This window comes from Suncus etruscus, chromosome 7 (assembly GCF_024139225.1).
Source record: "Suncus etruscus isolate mSunEtr1 chromosome 7, mSunEtr1.pri.cur, whole genome shotgun sequence".
Classification (NCBI taxonomy): Eukaryota; Metazoa; Chordata; class Mammalia; order Eulipotyphla; family Soricidae; genus Suncus; species Suncus etruscus.
This window is the reverse complement of record NC_064854.1, coordinates 111360532-111381083: the sequence shown is the minus strand read 5'-3', so window position 1 is coordinate 111381083 and position 20552 is coordinate 111360532. Positions and strand designations below refer to the sequence as shown.

At 35.1% G+C, this 20552-nt stretch overlaps 1 protein-coding gene across 2 annotated transcripts in view; it reads left to right on the top strand.

The window, feature by feature from the left end:
- The window catches only part of SYNPR (synaptoporin), a 360846-nt gene that overhangs the window by 226568 nt on the left and 113726 nt on the right, over positions 1–20552 (top strand). For both annotated transcript variants that reach the window (XM_049777116.1, XM_049777117.1), the window contains one exon: positions 6188–6312. In XM_049777116.1, coding sequence (XP_049633073.1) covers positions 6188–6312 — 125 coding nt within the window. The remainder of the gene's footprint in view (positions 1–6187; positions 6313–20552) is intronic.

Here is a 20552-nt window from a genome sequence, read left to right as displayed (position 1 = left end):
CAGTTGACAGTATTTACCCAAGTGGTGCCCCCAGAAAGAAGTTTATCCTATTGTACTACAGAAGAGAAAAAGAACACTAACTAGAGGAATTTATAAAAAAGAGTTTCTTTTCCCTGTATCTAAGAATGCTTCTTATTTTGTTCATTTGATTGTTTTTCTTTTTGAGATATTTTATTGAAACCATTGTTGCTTTCAAAGTTCTTCATAATTGGGCTTCAGGCATGCAATGTATCAGAGCCAATGGAACACCAGTGTTGACTTCCTTCCACCAATATTCCCAGAGTGTATACCATGCCTAAACCTCCTGCATAACAGATTCATTTTAAGTTTTAATGTTTGAACTTTGGGTCTCATGATCTCATTGTTCTAGACTTTGGCTTGGATATTTAATTCTCTTTTTTAACATCATTGTACCTGAGACCACTTGGCCCCTGGCCCTCACTATTTCATATTTGTGTTTCTTCTCCTCCACTATACTTCTTTCCTCTCTGGGGTTAAGAGTGTTCAGAAAACTCTCATCTAAACCATTACATTTCTCCATACAGTTATTCTAAATACCACATATAAGTGATATCAGTCTAAATGTATCCTCCTTCTTCTGGTTTACTTCATTTAATATAATATCTTCTAGTTCCATGTATGTTGCAGCAAATTTCATGATTGCATCATTCAATACAGCTATTTCATTGTATAGATATAACACATCTTCATGATCCACTTGTCTGTTTTGGACATCTAGTTTTATTCTAAGTCTGCAATTGTATGAGTGCTGCAATGAATAGCAAGTCTGCAAATATCCAAGAAAGGAGATTTTTGTTGCAGCAATGATCTAGCTATTATGAACAAATGAATTTTCCTCCTTCCCTAGCTTAGTAGCAATAATATGAGAATATAAAGGAGGAAAGGGAGAAATAAAAAGTGGACATGGACTTGGAGATGGAATAAGTAAAGGAAGAAGAGGTGGAAAGAAGAAAACAAAGACTTTACTAATGCTTTACATATGTTCTTAGTTCATATGCTCATGTACACAGAATCATTTGTGACAAATACTCTCTATTCCCATCCAATGTTGGCCTTCTATTGACTCAAAACTTGGCAAATATTTCTTTCATTGATTATCTCTGAGCAGAGTAGTTTTATTTTTTATTTTATTTAAGTACCATAATTACAAACATGATTATAGTTGGGTTACAGTAACAAACAGAACATCCCTCTTTACCAGTGTAACATTTCCCCCTCCCTATGCCCCTCTTCCCCCTTTCCATCCCCTGCCTGTATTCGAGACAGGCATTCTACTACAGTGATTTGTTTTTAAGATCTGTAAACTGATATTTTTTTCTTAAAGGATAAGTGTTAAAAAAAATTAGTAAAGGTGTGACAGTGGCAATCGCCGTTGTTTGCATAGGCCCAGAAAAATATGGGGAAAACGGGAAAAAAAATCCTTGGCCTGATTACAAGAAGGCCTCAACCCAGAAGTTTATTGGCATAAGACCAACTCTGGGCTCCAGACATACCAGTCTGTTCAACCCGAGTCATTCTCCGTGGTCCCGGTGAAACTTTTTCACAGTTTAGCTGTTGTTGGTATTAGGTTTCTATATTTAAAGATTCTGGATTCTATGCATTTCTTTCATCGAAGTCAGGATGATGTGGAGCATCCTCTCGTTTCATTAGATGCGGAGCGATCTGCTCTTGAGCAGAGTGCTTTTGATGTGACATTTTTTTGTTTTGTTTTGTTTTTTTTGGGCCACACCTGGTGATGCTCAGGGGTTACTCCTGGCTATGCGCTCAGAAGTCGCTCCTGGCTTGGGGGACCATATGGGACGCCGGGGGATCGAACCGCGGTCCATCCTAGGCTAGCGCAGGCAAGGCAGGCATCTTACCTCTAGCGCCACCGCCCGGCCCCTTGATGTGACATTTTTTCATTCATCCTCAAAGGTTAATATTACATGTGACAACCTCAGATGGAACTGTCTGTAACAAACCAATTACTCAATTTATAGTTAGTTTATTTATACACCCTCTTACTCTTTCTCTCTCCAACTTTAAGCTCAATTGTGGGAAGGGACCTTCATCTTTTCTCAGGCTTTTTATTTTTCTGTTCTCCACCAATTGACACATTACAAGTGTCTCTCTAAACCTCTGATAAAGAAAGTATGGACATATGTCTAAGTTTTCACCTCACTTTATACTTCTGTACAACACCAAGAGAATTTCAATCCTTGCCAATGAGTGTTCAGTTCTCAATATGAGACTATTTCCTGAATAATATGCTGTGAATGATTTTATTCCACTTCTCCATATATGGCATCATTTATTCCTATAATAAGCTATGAACTCAGCAGGATCTTACTCTTTTAGTGTAATACAGACATTATCTATTTAATCCTCACCAAACCCATGTGAATTTGATGTCAGTCACACAGTATGATTTTCCTTTAATCAGTGGGGACTGTGGGGAAGAGAGAAATGAAACTAGAAAACCCATAGGAATCATATGTAACTGAAGAACAATGTCTTATGTTTTCAGAACTCAATGGAAGTTAAAGAAAAAGTAGTAACCTGTGTGATCTAATCTTCTTCCCTGCAGCTAACATTTTGAACTAGCTAAGTACATAATTATCTTTTATCTTAAATTTATTATATGGTAAAATTTCTTTTAATATGAGATAAAAATGAAAAGCAAGGATACATTATATACATTAAGAATAAAATAATCATGCTGGCCTTTATGTCCTTCAAATCTAACTTGATTCTTTTAAAATATTTTAAGTCATTACACCACTACTTCATTAAAGGGGTATTAAACTTAATTTTCTCTCTCCCTCCCTCTCTTACACACTCTCACACACATAACACATGCAGATGCACACACAAATACATACATACCATGATGTCAAGAGAATATATGGTAATATAAATAACTGGTCTAGGTTAGGCCTCTAATAGTGGTCATTATGAAATGCCCCTATTCTTCATATTTCCAAGAGTTGATTCCACAGGAAAGCTCACATGTGAAATACAAAACACATCTGCTTTAATTTGGAGGGCACTGTACAAAATACATTCTCCATATGATTAAACTTTCTCAGTTGTTCAGCTAAAGAGAATATCTCTATTCTGAAAATAAGGATGCTTTGTTTTGGAAAGGGGGTCTGCAAAGTTCCAGTACAGAGCTATCACTCTATTCTTCTGAAAGATATATTTTTAAAGACATTGCCAAGATATGCCCAATGAGGGTACAAGGACTGAGACAGCCTGTATAATATAAAGAAACTCATATTTTTAAGCATTGAGCAATGAAAAGTACTAACATCTTATTATTACCATTGCTGAGAGCTAACAGAAAGAACATACTTTGTTGAGAAATGAGTAAATCTACACGAAATAGTTCATTTTTGGTTCCCTTCCATTCTGGCATTGTGTGTGTTCTAAACAAACTAGAATAAAAATAAATCAAAAAGATCATCTTTTTGTATTAGCTGTTAGTTTAGTGGGGTTGGTGATCATAAAGATTCAGTTATAAATTAAATATAAATTTACTACATTAAGACTTATGGTATCTTACCATGGACCTCATTCACATCTATTTACAGTAATAATATTTGTTAACATTTGTAACCCCATTCTTCCTGTGTAACTTGATCTTACCTGCAAGACCCTCCCATTCCTGGAAGGGGTTTTGGGAAGATTAGATAAGCCTTCGACCAGAAGGGCAAGGAGATGAGATTTACCTGGATAGAGGTCAGAGAAGAAAAGATGGCTGAAAGGAGTTAAGAGGCAGGGCAAGCTAAGAATGTCAAGGCTTAAATAGGTTTATGATATAGGCACAATGTTGGCCAGGGCAAATAAAGATGTTATCTCTCTGGAAGCCTGCCTGTGAGTGAGTTCTATACTTGTCGCTCTCCTGGACCCAGATACCCGCCTGCTGAAGGGGATTGCAGACTCCTGGGATGGCAGAGAAAGGTCCCTCCATCACCATCCACCATCATCCAAGCCCATCATAAGGGCTGTGTTACTACTAACATTTATTGTGTACTTATTCTGTGCTAAAATATATTCTAAATGTTTCACACTCTCTAACACATGTAAATGTATTTTTTGATAAAGACCCGCTGTATCTTTTGTTAAAGTTATTAACATTTTAAACAGTTATTTTAAAGCTAATAACTTAAAATTTACACACAAGCACACAACTAATTCACAAAATATTCCTTTTAAATATTTAATCATTAATCAGTTGTTCTCGTTAAAGATGAGTAGTACATCAATGACGGGCTTCTTCCACCACTGTTGTGATGACAAGTGTTATGAATAATAAAAATAATGATTTCTAAACTTTCTGACTAGACTTACTGATGTTGTCACCTCCATTAGGAGTTTGCTTTATACAGACACTTCACCTCACCTCAGAAATAGAAAAATGATACAAAGGACTTGAGAATTTTAAACCACTTTCCTTCCCATGGTCACCTTCAGAGGCCATATCCTAACATCTCTTGCTTTGCTTAGTAGAACAGTATTCGTAGCAAGGAGCCTAAGCTACTGCAAGAAATTGAGTTATAAAATGAAAATAAGTAAATTGAACAAGTATGTCTGCACAAGTAAGCACATTTGGTTGACTGTCTTTGGTAATTAATTTCAAGTGCTATTGAATTTAGTCAAAACAAAGATGTAAATTTTCAGATTAGTTTACTTTCCGTTGTTGTTCTTCCACACCCACCATGATATTTGTTCTTCCTTACAAATTTCTTTGAGTTCCTGCTTCTAATTATCTATACCTGGTCTTAGAGATTTGTATTCTATAGCAGGATGAGTAATGTACAAAATGCTAACCAGTGCTTTGTAATAACACTAGAATTATTACCAAAAAGTGAAAAACAGTACAAAAAAGACATTAACTTCTAAACAGGTAATTTTTAACAATAATTCTGAGATCTTGTGCTCCAAAGAAAGGTTTGAAGTTGACAAATACTGAGTTCTTGGGCTCTAAAATAGTACCTCTTAGATTTTCTAACATACCCTTCAACTGTTGAGCTCTACAAACATTATATAACACCATCTTAAAAATATGCTTTATTGGGCCCAGAGAGATAGCACAGTGGCGTTTGCCTTGCAAGCAGCTGATCCAGGACCAAAGGTGGTTGTTTCAAATCCCAGTGTCCCATATGGTCCCCTGTGCCTGCCAGGAGCTATTTCTGAGCAGACAGCCAGGAGTAACCTCTGAGCACTGCCGGGTGTGACCCTAAAACCAAATATATATATATATATATATATATATATATATATATATATATATATATATATATTATTTTGGAGGCTCGAGCAATATCACAGCGGGTAGAATCTTTGCCTTGCATGCAACTGACCAGGGTTTGATTCCCACCATCACATATGGTCCATCAAACATGCCAGGAGTGATATTTGAGTGCATAGCCAGGAGTAACCCTTGAACACCACTGGATATAGCCCAAAAATAAACCAACAAGTTTATTATTTTAAAAGATGAAACACATTTCTTGCAGAGCATAGTAGTAAAAAAAAAAAAAAAAGAAGAAATGAAGGAGGTACCCCAAATTTTTTCAACCTGGAAATATCTGTTGTTAATCTCTTAGATCATTGCTTTTGAATTCCCTTGAAATAAGATTATGTTTCTATTCTGCAACGTGTGACAGCTCTTTACAAACATAACGAAGTTATTTTGATCTTAGGTTTAATTTTTCTTTATGCCCATCCATCCCAGTCTGCTAAATTTTTTTTCAGACAAACTCTCCCTAGTCCCCATCATCATCCTGACTTTCATTTTCTAGTTTTACCAAAATATGACACCAGATTTCAGAAGAATAATAACTTCACTATCTAGACAGTAAGCTCTTTACAATTTTAGTTTTCATTTTAAATATGAACTATGCTTTAAAATGTTATTGATCGATGAGTTTTATCTTTTTAATAGATGAGTTTTAGATAATGTTTTGCACCAATCCAGTGTCAATTTCCTTCCAAAGAGGTTCTCAACTTCTCTCCAGTTCCCCCAAACCCTTCCCAGCCAGTCACATTGACAGAATATTTAAAGTTTGGCTGTTGTTGTTTGGATCTCATGTTTTCGATATTAAACTCTAATAAGTTCTTACTGATGCAGTCAATAGCATCTAACTAACCGTCTGCTCTTGTATGTCCTTGTTCTCCACAGCTTTTTGCAATCTTTGCATTTGCAACATGCGGTGGCTATTCTGGAGCCCTGCGGCTGAGTGTGGATTGTGTCAACAAGACGGAAAGTAACCTCAGCATTGATGTAGCGTTTGCCTACCCATTCAGGTAAGAAATGAGTTTGTGCTTATTAAACTTAAAGAAAGCATTTATTTACTTCTCAGTTTTATTCTATAAAAATTTTTAACTGAATCACTGTGAAATACATAGTTACAGAGCTGGCATTGATACAATGAGAAAGGGACTTCTTTTACTGGTTTTCTTTTATTATTATTTTTTAAGAAAATAGAATCTTCTATGGAGTTCTAAATATATGGAAAGAATTCTGTCAGTCTCCAAAAAATAGCCAAGAAACTAATATGAACATCTAACACCTCACCTTGTACCCTGAGAGAATATTTTCAAATGATGATTAACTCTCCTCCAACAAGGAAAATGCTGCAAGTGACCTATTATGGGGAAAATATCAATACAGATGCCAATTATTGAATTATTTTTTCCTATTTGCATATTTAGCCACAAGATCTCTCACATTCTCTCAGATTGTAAGTTCCATTTACCTACTTCACTCACTGGGACCAAGGGACATAGGAGTAGATGACTTTCAGATGTAAGCAGCAACAGATTTCTAAACATTGAAAACATTCTTCTCTCCTAAACTGAAAGAGAGTAACAAGACTAGAAGACAAAGCAATGGATTGGGTAGATATTGGGTAATATTTTATTTTACATAATCCATTGCTAACTGTAATTTGAGAAGCCCCTCAAATTACAGAATTTGGCTTCATCGTTTTCTTCTGAAGACATTACTAATTCAACTAAAGGCAACTAGAGAAATTGGATAATAATGCTTATTGACCATTATACAGTTGCACATTCATTTTACAGATTTTAATTTGGGTTCTTAAACAAAGGTTATCGATCATTGTAGTAAAATTAAGTAACAGAATTTTACTTCCAAGAGTTAGTTTGATCCTAAAGTCCATATAGGAAACATAAATCACTGAAATGGTGAAACTTGGGGAAAAATGTCTGAACTACCAGATGTTTTTGTTCAACACTCACCCTACTATACATATTGCCTGCCCTTGCTATAGTCTCCTAAAAAGTTTGAGTCTCCCAGAAACAATTTAAAAAACACTATTCTAAAAAACAAAAACACTATTCTAGAGCAGAGCAAGAAAGATTTTGCTACTCTGTTTTTATCACATCAGTACAACATTTACTTTTTTCCAAAAAGGAATCAGGATAAGTTTGTATCCGCACACCAAATGTCTTACACTTTTTGTAAAATAATACTTTATTTAAACACCTTGATTACAAATATGTGGTTGGGTTTCAGTCATGTAAAGAACACCCCCTATCACCAGTGCAACATTCCCATCACCAATGTCCCAAATCTCCCTCCTCCTCACCCCACCCCAGCCTGTACTCTAGACAGGCTCTCTATTTTTCTCATACATTCTCATTTTTAGGATAGTTCTTAATGTAGTTATTTCTCTAACTAAACTCATCACTCTTTGTGGTGAGCTTCATAAAGTGAGCTGTAACTTCCAGCCCTCCTCTCTTTTGTCTCTGAAAATTATTGCAAGAATGTCTTTCACTTTTCTTAAAACCCATTGATGAGTGAGACCATTCTGCATCTTTTTCTCTCTCTCTCTCTGACTTATTTCACTCAGCATAATAGATTCCATGGACATCCATGTATAGGAAAATTTCATGATTTCATCTCTCCTGATGGCTGCATAATACACTTTTGTCACAATCATGAGCACTTTAGAGAAAGGGACACCATCTCAATTATGCTAGTGCTGCAGTTTCCATGGCACATTTTAATGCTTTAAAATGTTATAGTATTATCTCCATGAGAACATCTAGAATTTCTATAGATTGTTTTGAAGTCTTATTTCAGAACAAGTTGAGTTAGCAAGATTTTGGTGATGGAAATCTTTAAGAAGTCATTTCTCTTAAAATGTCACAGTCAGTGCCAATGATTTGATGATAATCTTAGAAATAAAATAAGAGCAGTCAGTAGCTTCTATTCCACTTATAGACAATAAACACAAGACAATAAAACTCTATTGCCAAGTTAAATTGAACAAAAGCAATTATCCTGTAAGCAACAGATCAAAGTTACCAGATTATCAACTATGAGTGAGATGCCAATTTAAAATTTGTAATTTCTAAAATATTTATGTACTTGTAATAAATACGGAAATGTGTTAGTATTTTACAATAGCACAATTATTTATTTTTACTTGGAGCAGAAGGAATTTACATATAACAATGTGTCATTTTACTATGAGAACAATACATTTTTTTTTTTACTTTTGAGCCATATTCTGTGAAGCACAGGGGTTACTCCTGGTCTTCACTCAAAAGTTACTCCTAAAAGGCTTAAGAGACTATATTGGATGCTAGAGATGAAACACATGTCAGCCACATGCAAGGCCCTGAGAATTAAACTTTTATTACCTAATATTTTGATTTGTGGTAAAAATGAACAGTAGTATTGTTTATAATGTGTGAATTTGCTATTAAGTCATTTGAAAATTTGAGGAGATATAGACTTAGTGTTCTTCTTATTTTGAAGAATTTAATATATTTGAAGAAAACCCACTTGTGGAAATGCCAACTGCCAAACATTAATATATAAAGCTTGTCAAATGAGAGATAAAGTAGAACAGGAGAAGAGAAGGATTATGATTTTAAAAATATTTATGGAAAGACTAGGTTTCAAGGAATAGATAATTTTAAATGAATGACTAGATAGGTAAATACTGCAATCCTATAGTATGTAAAATATTGACTAGACATCTTCAGCTATTTTGTATTATATAATCATCCTAAATAAACTTCATGAAGGAGGTAATTATTATTCTTAGATTACTGAAATTAGATTTTCACATAAAATATTTTTATTTTATTTACTCTGCTATATATTTAATTAACTGTACTTATTTGATATATAATGAAAAAATGATATATAGATGATCGAAATATGTTAAGAGGAATAAAAATTCTGATGAAGAAAGGGGATAAGTAAAAGTGGTTTTAGACAAGATTTTAGAAAAGCTTGAATTCCCAAACATTTGAAAACATATAAGTCAAAAATGATCAAAAGAAAAATAATGAAGAAAACCCCTTTGAAGTTAAGAATCTAGATTTGAATTTGATCAGCAGAATTTGAGGTGTTTTTCATTAGGTCATGTATAGTAAATTCTGTGTAAAATGAGAGAAAATTTTGGAAAAGGAAACCTGGGATAAAATTGTAGTTTGGAAAAAGAGAGATCAGTCAAATAGCTAGCAGAACGGATTCATAGGGTTAAACCTTGGGAAATTACTATGCTAAATAAATTAAGAGCAGGAATGCCTAGTGACCAGGGGAGACCAAAGACGCTAAATGAAATGTAATGGCATAACTAGGACAAAATAGATTTCAAAGGAAAAGAAAGCTTCATGCATGCTACTATTCACTCTGGGTGGTGCTACTTAGTATTTTTAAAAGGCAAAGGAGAAAAAGCTAAAGAAAAGGCCTTTAGAAATACCTAACGGTGGTTATTATGGATGCTTCTAAGATATTTCTATAGGGAAAAAAATGTGTCAGACTTTTAGAGAATGGTAAATAGAATTTTGTATGTACTCCCTTAAAAAAATATATACAAAACTAATGACTCCGCCATCTTAGTCCATGCTAGTACTAGATTAATGTCTCGCAAAGTTATTCAAAGTGAATGATACTTTCTAATTCACCCAAGGATCCAAGATGGCCTCATTAGTAGCTTTAATGCACTTATGGTATTTGTGGTTGTTGTTTTTGGGGAAAGAAGGTAGCTTTCTGGAGAATGCTTGGTTTCTCTTATTTTTTTAAAGGAAGCAGTAATCAGAAAATGTTTATATTTCTTGTAGATATAAATCTTTTGTCATTTAAAACAATTAGATAGAATGATTGAAGCTTCATAATGACAAAATATGTTATTGCGCCGTTTCTATGTCACAAATTCCATCTAGTTAAAAATATGTTTTCTGTTACTGTCACACATTCTAGTAAAAATGGGATTAGCAATCAGTGTTCATTTTAGATAATTTGCAACAATGCTTGATTCATTATAGAGAAAACTAGATGTGGGAAAAAATGTAAACATAGGTATTTATTGTTCTTCTGTTTAAATTGCGACAAAATTAGGGAACTTTTATTAGGTAAAATATGTAATTGGTAAAATTAATAATGGTATGCTATAAAATAAAATGGTAGGGAACCATTTAAAGTCATTTTTCTCAAATAACATTTAAGATTCATGAAATGTTTCCTGTCTTAGGTGACAGCAGAATAATAGAGTACATATGTGATTATTCCAATTTTGGTTTGTTCTATACTGATTAACTTTATCCTGGTCTTATATCCTACTTAGCACAGAGGTTTAGGTATTTGCCTTGCATGCAACCAACCCCAGTTGGTTCTAGCACCACCTCTGGTCCTCTGAGCAAAGGGCAAGGAGAAAGTTCTGAGCTCCACTGGGGTAGGCTCCCCATTTAAAATAAAGTAATTAAAAATAGCTTAAAAAGGATATTTATTCTAGTTATTAGAAAAAATTATCTTCGAGGCAATAATATAACCCATTTATGATTAGTCATAGAAATTTTATCATAGGTACCCAAACAACAGAAATTAAATTGTACTCAGAGATCATGTCATTATTAGTGGATCAACATTTTCATTTTACAGGTAGTAAGATTATGAGTGAACAAGATATTTCCATGCTTACAACATTTTTAATTCCTACAGTAAATATTAAAAAGTCACAGCAAAATTTACTGAGGCAATATAGTGCAGATTGAACTCTAGAAGCAGACTGATTGGATTCAAATGTCCCTTTCCTATTTTTTATCTGCAATATTTTTATGTTAACAAATGTTAAGAAAATGCTTACTGGGGTCTGAGCAATCATACAGCAGGTAGGGCACCTGCTTTGAACATGACTATCATGGTCTCAATTCCCAACAACCCTATGGTCCCCTGAGCCTGCAGGGAATGATCCCTGAATACAGAACCAGGAGTAAGCCCTGAGCATTGCCAGATATGGCCCCAAAACAAACAAAAATAAAAGAAAAAAAATCAGATGTTCAAAGTGATTAAGTAAACTCTGATAATCACTAAATTCTTCGTCAGTATATTTTTCTCACTTTCATAATCAAGAAAGTAATTAAAAATAGAGAACTAAATAGGAAAAAATTACTAGTTAATTAGAAAAATTACCTTCAAGGCCAAACTAAGACCCTTTTATTATGTTTTACTTTTCCCACAATGGGAATTTGTCCTAACCCCTTCTCTCCCAATATGCAAACATTTAAAAGTTGTATACATATTTTATTGTGTCCCATAAATTGAATTGTATAATAATGCTTATTTAGTTGGCCTTGAAAGTATTATCAAGTCTATTTTTTTTCTTATTTCACTATTGGGAAAACCAAACAAAAAAAGAAATAAAAAAGAAGAGAAAAGGAAAAAAAAGAAAAAAAACTTGCCATGTTAGGGAATGTCTGTATAGAGCACTGAAAATATGCATACTAACTTCTGGATAACTAAATAAAAGTTTTAAGTTAAAAGGTAAGTAAATAATAGATGGTGTCAGAGCAATAGCACAGTGATAGGGTGTTTGCCTTGAATGTGGCCTGGGTTAGATCCTCGGCATCCCATATGGTTCCCCAAGCCAAGAAGCAATTTCTGAGCACATAGCCATGAGTAACCCCTGAGCTTCACAGGGTGTAGCCCAAAAAACCAAAACCAAAATAAATTAAGTAAATAAAAATTTAATCTACTGTGCCTAAACTCCATTTTTTTTCTTAAGCATCTGTATTACTATAAAAAATGGGTCATTTGGGGCCAGAGAGATAGTATGGAAGTAAGGCATTTTTCTTGCATGCAGAAGATCAGTGGTTTGAATCCCGGCATCCTATATGGTTCCCCGAGCCTGCCAGGAGCGATTTCTGAGCATAAAGCCAGGAGTAGCCCCTGAGCACTACCGGGTGTGACCCCCCTCAAAAAAAAAAAATGGATCGTTTGTTCAACTTTTTACCTATGTGATATTGGTGATAGGAAATTGAGTACAAGTCTGTCTCGATTTGGGTTCCCTATGAAACACAACCCTGAGACACATATTTACAGTTTTCTTGGAAGGATAGAAGAAAGGAAGAAGGAAGTACCAGTAATTAAAGAGGTGGTAAATGGAGAATAAAGAATAGCCAATAAAAGTTAATAAATGGTTATCAGTGTTTGAATCAACTGAACTGAAATATAATCAGTTACTATTCGATATTGTTCATAAGCTGTTCCTAAATGTAGCTCATTGAAGTTGAACAGGAACTTATCTGATTCATTGCAGCAAATTTGTGGATTCAAATTCACAATATTTTTAAAACACTAAGAATGTGTGTAGCTGATCATAATTCATCAAATATGATCTTACATAACACGTCCGACTATATCAGTCAGGGTTCATTCAAAAAAGCTCAAGGATTTTATTCATTTTGTAAATGAATCAAAGTTGCTTCTGATTGATTTTCTTTTCTTCCTTTTTTTTTTTTTTTGTAAAGCTAAACAAAACTTTAATCCTTTTACCAACAATTTCAAACTGACCAGTCAGGGTTGTTTCTCACAGGAGAACTCTGCCCCAAGGTCATGAATCGGATTATAGAGGGAGGGGATATAGGGATTTTCTAGATTCTGACAATCTTAAAAATGATTGGCTGTTTTCTACTGTCCTTTCCAGATAGGCTACCTGTTATGTCCAAGTAGCTTGGGGCGTTGTTAATGGAAATAGGCTTGAGAATGCCTAGTATGTGGCCTACAACATATGGTCCTAATAAAATGGCGTACCTCCTTGTTCAGAACCTAGGTGAAGCCTGACATGTAGCCTTTACAGAATGGCATCCCTCCTTGTTCCAAACTCAGGACCCCACATTCCCTTCTCTTTATATGGACCTGAGTCAAATCCTTGACTTTCCTTGAGGTTTCTTGTCTCCCATCCCTGCTGATGGGCACATACTGACAGGCATCTTAAATGCATCCATGTGTGCTTGAATAAAGTAGGTAAAGAAATTAATTATGCAATAACCTACTAAGAGTATCACAAAAAGAATAAACAATGACCAAACTTCTTCTGTTTTGTAGGCCCACTTCTGTTAAGGATTCCAGAGAATGCTCTGAATGTATGCTGGCAATTTCTGGGAAAGTCTGATCCTAGGTTCTCTTCTGGAGCTCACGCCTACACCTTAAGCAGTTCAGTGTTGAACTGCTGGCTCCCTCCTCCTTATTGCCTTAACTGATCCTTTCTTACTAGGAAGTTAGTCTGGGCACATACTCTTAAAGGTACTACTGATATTTGGGCCAGACAGCTCTGATTAACAGCACTTCAAAACTCTGCCTGAGACCTCCAGCCTTAGCCTCAGTGTCTGCCTCTGTCTCTGTGCTGCCAGGTGGCTTCCCTGACACATTCCAAAAAAAGTACCTCTCTCCTCCACTTGTCCCCACATTTGGGAGGACTCCATTGTGGACAAGCATAGAATGAGAATGCTCCCAAGGCAACTTCCCTATCCCAGGACCTTAACACATGGGTTGGTACCCACTTCTTCATTTTAACACTTACATTTCATCTCAATATTTCAACATCCATCCCTTCACCAGTATGTAATTCCCACCATCAGTAGCCCCAGTTTTTCTCCAGAACCCCCCACCAGCCTGCCTCTTTTTTGATGAATATTTAATAAGTATTTTATTTATTGATAATATTTATTGATAATGATATAACAACCTTATCACTATATAATGGTCATACCTGTCTCTTGTTACCTTTTTATGTTTTTTAAGCAATTTTATTTGTTTTGTTTTGTTTTATTTTAGAGGTTTCCTGGTTTGTTTTGTTTTAGGGGCCACATCCAGTGGACCAGCTTCTTAGATTCATCTCAAAATCATCTTTATACATTCATTCATCAAGATTACATCTAGAAAGAGATGTAAACCAAGCTATGAAAAATCATGAGTATACCAGCCACGCATGTGAAAGATGTCAATCTTGTGAGGAGAGGGTGGGCCAAGCTATGCGTGCTTCATAACCATAGTCATCAAAAATCCTCTACAATTCTCTTTGGAGATACCATTCTGATCAAACTTTATGTGCATATATTTTTTGGCTGATATCATCGGGTTTTGTTTGTTTGTTTGTTTTGAAGTGGGTTCAGGGACCCTCCCCCTACATTCTTCTTCTTCTGCTGGAAGAAGTTGCCTGGCAACTGAGAGACCAGGCAGCTGAGAACATGCTCCACAAAAGCCACAGTATCAGTAATAATAATTTGAATTCCTAAACAACTTCAATTGTTTGATGCTGTCATCTCTATAGGAATACATCAATTTAGATTCCAAAATTTTTAAAAGTTAGATTGCAAGGGCCAGTGAGGTGGCACAAGTGGTAAGGCATTTGCCTTGCTTGTTTTAGCCCAAGTGGTTCAATCCTCTGGCGTCCAATATGGTCCTCCAAGCCAGAAACGATTTCTGAGCACATAGCCAAGGGTAACCCCTGAGGATCACCTGATGTGGCTGAAAGACAAAACAAAAATTAGATTGCAAATGTACTTTTGTCTCTTTCTTTTTTAAATTTTCTTTCTTTTCTTCCTTTTCTTTTCCATTTACTTTTTCCATTCTATTTTAAATACCCTTGTTCTCACTTTTCTGGAAAAAATATATTATGGTCAAATATGTCAACTATGTGATGCATTTTTATTAAAGTTTATAAAAGAGTAAATGTAGGACACTGAGAACACATAGCTTGGATGATCAGAAAGGAAACTAAAGAAAACTAAATTAAACTATCCCAAAGTGGTCACCTATAGAAAGCCACAATTCCTTGTAAAATTAAAGATTTATCTAAATAGAGCCCCTGACTCAAGCACAGCTAACCCACTACCTGTTTTTATCAAGGTTACAAATTGTGAGTGCTGTTTGGGGGGCATTGGTAGTGGGAATGTTGCACTGGTGAAGGGGTGGGTGTTCTTTTTATGTCTGAACCCAACTACAATCATGTTTGTAATCATGGTATTTGAATAAAGATATTATTTTTAATAAATAAAAAACCTGATGGTGACAGATTAAATAAATAATGGGGTCAGAGAAAGTATAGCAGGTAGGGTACTTGCTATGCACATAGCCAGCCTGTTTGATCCTGTACACCTCATATTGTTCCCTGAGCCCAGCCAGTCCTTAGCATTGAGCCTGAAGTCAGACATGACTTTGGTCAGGAGTGGCCCCAAAATCAAAACAAAGAAAAAAAGAGAAGTAGACTTCAGATTCTTTAAAAATCGATACACATCACTTCTTTTCAGGGTCACAGCTGCTCTTGACCTACCTTATCCTTGCAGTGCTCTCAGCCCTCTGCTGCTTCAGAGAACATAAAAGGAAAAGCAAGAAGCCAACTAAATAACTTTATCCTCATCTCTTTATTTCAGCCTTGGGGATTGGCTTGTTAGTTGTCCTATTCAGGTAAATACTAACAGACTTTAAAGACCAGGATTTGGACAGTAATTGAAAATGATTGTAGGTTATGTAATCAAGGCTGTAGTTTCTGTTGAGCTTTCTTAGGGAGATGACAGGCAGCAGCGATTAAATCAGCGTATGCTGAGTGAGCCTTTTATGTCTGTTCTTGGGCTCCTTGTGTGTGATTTTACAGAGTACGCATGGGGGAGTGTGGTGGGCAGAGCCTCATTACCTAGGAGAAGCTATAAACCCTAGAAGAACACAAACATGGTTTTTTTTTTTCAAGTTATAAAAATAAGTCCCTATTTTTCTCTTCTGTCTGTTTTCTTTTCTAAGATGTGGTGAGATAGTAGAGAATCACAGACGTTAAGTTACTTGAGATTGGAAAAAGAAATTCAGCAATAGTAACAGCCCACTATCAAAGCAAACATCCAACTTATCTCTATTATGTATGACTTATCCTATGAAAACATTATGTTTCTGCTCCCATCTCTGCTTCTTTTTCTTCTGGCACTAGAAAAGTATTGGGAATTTTTTTGCATGTTCTAAAAATGTCAAGTAGGTACCTAAGAGCCACTAAAAGTGTTTTTGGATGTCAAGCAAATATCACTTGAGTAGTAGAGACCAGTCCTCTTTCAATCTAACACATATGAGACTGCAGTATCATTCCTAATTTCTCTGCAAAGAGCCTGCTGTGGGAATTCGGAGACTTGAAACTGGATCAAGATTTCAGACTCCCTCACTTAGTGAGATTCGTGGATGCTACATACATATGTACTATATAGAAAGTTTATGAGAAATGGAGATTCCAAGACTATGAGATGACTCAAAGGGCCCAATGGAGTGCATGCTTTGTATGTAGGAGACCTGGTCTAAGTACCCATGGAACATAGAACTGGTAGTTCTTGACTATTGCTGAGCATGCCATCCTCCTTTTATTTAAAAAAAAGAAAAGAAAAGAAAAGAGAAAGAAAAAAGAAATATAGATTCTTAGATCCACCCCAACCTACTTAAACAGCATTACTTCCTATGAGAAGTAGCTGGCTTGCTACTTACATAATACCCTAAATAATTTTAAACATCAAAGACAAAGAAATGGGTAATGTTTCCCTTGTAATTATACTTTGACTTATATTATCTATTATAATGTGCAAAAGGAAGTATCATGAATACGCAAATGAATGTCTGTTTTCTTTTATTTCCAATTTTTCTTTTTATAGTACACTTGTACTTAGAATGAAAAACAAGTCTGACGAACTGAAGGTGATAGTTTAAATTTAGTGGTAACGAGGAAAGTAGAACTATATCATTCTCATACACACATAGTGATTTGAGAATGCCTTCCCAACAAAACTTGACATTCTTGTCTTGTTTCCTCTGCCCTTTAGGATAAGTAGAAATAAATATAGAAGTCAGAAAGTGGAATGGATATGTTATTTCATTTCTATGCGTATATACATATATGAGCACACATATATGTCTATATATGTATATATTTTTGGAACAAACTTTATTTGAGGTCACATAGCTAGTACATACCAAATTTTGAAACCTTACCAAATCTTCTAACGTCAGTGGGTACCAATGAAGTTCCTTACTACCACTTTAGAATTAATGTATGATGCTGATGATAAAGATAATAATGTCATTATATACTGATGATTTACCATAAATGAGTTACTGCACTAAGTTCATCAATAAGTTATCTCTTTGAGATAAAAAAAAGCCCTATAAGACGATTTCAATGAACTATATTTGACAAACATGAAACTGAGGGTCTTTAAGGTTTAATGACTTGTTTAAGTATCAACAGCTGATAAGTGGCAACACATGACTTTAAGTGTCAGGATTTGGCTTTTCTCCAAGACTAGATTCTTCAGCAAAGCTGTATAAAGACAGCAACGACATCTTTCATCAGAAAGATTTTCACTCTTAAGAAATACTTTCCTCTCTCCTAGGCTAGTCTACTTTCTACTGACAGGCAAACTGGGTAGGCAATAGGGCATTTAGAGAATGAATTATGAGGACATATTGTTCCTTGGGACTCAAAATTACTGGCATTTATTTTCCAGTTGATTTCATAAGTACAGGAATGAACTGTAAAGAAGAAAAAAGGCATCTATGCTAGAGCTATAATAATCACCCTTCTTCCTTTTGCAGCTGGCAAGAATTTAAATTAAATGAGCTGTTGCTGATAGTTTGAAGATTTTTGACTTTTTATTTTGAAAAATTCTATATCAGGACTGGAGAGATAGCACAGTTGGTAGGGCCCTTGCCTTGCATGCATCTGACCCAGGTTTAATCTCTGGCACTACCAACGGTACAGTCAGGAGTAAATCCTGAGCACTGCTGACTGAGCTTCCAAAACCATAAGAAAAATCCAAGTCAAAGTAGCTGTCCCATAGAGACTACATATTAAGGAGTCATATAAATGGCAGGGTTTTTAAGATAGTTTTTCCAAAAGGTTTACCAGTATGAAGATTTTCATTTCTCTAGCAGCAGAAGGCAAGATGTACAAGGAAGTGAATGAATATACAAGGAAGTTGAAAGGTCAGAGACCCTCAATTCTAATCAGGGGAGTTGCACATCTTTGATTACAATGAAGAAGCTTGAAGTTAGAACATTTCTTTCTTGCACTGAGATACCCAAGAATTGAAAAGTGCAGAATAACACTAAATGGAGGTGGGGAATTTTCTGAGGTGTACTTGATTAGGTCTTACAATCCTTAGAAGTTAGCTGAAAATTATGCTCACCAACTACTTTATATATATTTCATTTTATTATGCCTATAAGGCATACTACTCATCAACATACATAGTGTAATTTAAAAACTACTTTCTGATGTTTAAAAGCACGTTTCAAAATAGATTTGATTAGGAAAAAGGAACACTTCTTTTCCTTTCGAAAATTCAATGCGAACAGGAATGAAGTAGATTATTCATCATACTTCAGTATGAAGAATCAGGTTTCCTCAATGCAACTTCTCAAAGATAAATTTAATTTTTTCCTTTGCATTCATTCATTGTTATGAAATTGTTTCTAGTGCAACTACTACTTTGTAATTAATCTTTATCTTTAAATCTATTTTATATCAATCAAGCTATACCATAATATATTGCATAACTATTCATAATATTATGTTGGATTTTTGTGGGGGCTTTATCTGTTCTAGGGGGTCATCCCAAGTGAGAGGTAGGAAAACAATGTGGTACTGTGTTTGAATCCTGGAATTTTTCATGCAAAGTATTGGTATAGTCCATGAGACTATCTCCCATAATTTATTAAGCCAATCTCCTTTTAATGGAAAATATCTATCAGATTGTCTCAGTTTTCTGTTAATATGAACCATGCCAAAATTAACATAAGTTTATGGCATTTTTTTTTATTTTTGGGCCACACCCAGTGATGTTCAGGGTTTACTCCTGGCTATGCGTTCAGGAATCCCTCCTAGCTTGGGGGACCATATGGGACTCCAGGAATCAAACTGCTGTCTATCTTAGGCTTGCGCCACTGCTCCAGCCCCACCTTATAGTATTTTTAAAATAAGGTTCTGATTAGAAAAAAGGTATAAAAGCCTTAAGCTTCATAGTTTTTCCCAAATTTCTTCCTAGAAAGCAATATATTTGCCCATCAGGAGGAAATGAAGGTCTCTGGTTCTCCATAGTCTTTTCAACATTGAATGTTACAAATGCACAGATTTAAATATTAGTAAAGATTTAATATTAGTAAATATTAATTAGTAAAGATCAATAAAATAAAGAGCAATAAATTGTTACATAATATATTGTTATATAATTATATTTATATAATTTAACATTCTTGCTCATAGTTCAACTTTTATTTATTTTTATTTATTTATTTATTTATTTTGGTTTTTGGGTCACACCCGGCAGCACTCAGGGGTTACTCCTGGCTCCATGCTGAGAAATCGCTCCTGGCAGGCTCGGGGACCATATGGGATGCCAGGATTCGAATCACTGTCCTTCTGCGCCTAAGGCAAATGCCTTACCATTGTGCTATCTCTCCGGCCCATAGTCCAACTTTTAATTTTTTATTTTTAAAAATCAAAAAAAAAAATTTGGACCACACATGGTAGTGCACTTCACTGCATTTGGGAATTACTCTTAGCAGGGTGCAGGGATGATATAGTGTACTTGAGGTTGAACCCTGATCAGCTTGTGCAAGACAAGCAGTCAACCTGCTGTACTATCACCCAAGACCCAAGTAAAACTTTTTAAAAAATGATATGCCCCCTTTTCCTTCTAGGGATCTTATCCCTAGCCTCACCATTATTGGTTTATCAAATATTCTTCGACAAACTGCTATGAGATTTACTGGTTGATGCAACAGACATTCATTATGGTACCAGGCACTGTCCCTGACAATGATGGAAAGTTAAAATGAAAAGTGAATAGTTTCTTTTTTTTTTAACACAGTTTGACCATTTTAAAGAATACTCAACTTCAATACAAAGAGATTAAGTGTTTTCTCTAGGCCTCACAGCATGTCTTCGATTATGCAAGAATTTTCACTAATGTTCCTAAAATGTTTGCCCAGCATGACTGTCACGCAGCTATGGTGCATTACTTAGAATTAAGACCCCATTAATCATCGTTAATGACAAGGAGTTCTATAGCCATTTAACAAAATCAACAAATTAGTATTTACACATGTAATAGTTTTTAAGAATGTATATATTAATTAAACAAACCCTCACTAAGTGCTAGCATTGAAACAGTCTCTTTATAGTGGTGGCAAAGAACTTGTTTACCAAACCTGCTCCTTCACAGATACAAAAGCTCATCAAATTGTCCTCTACTAT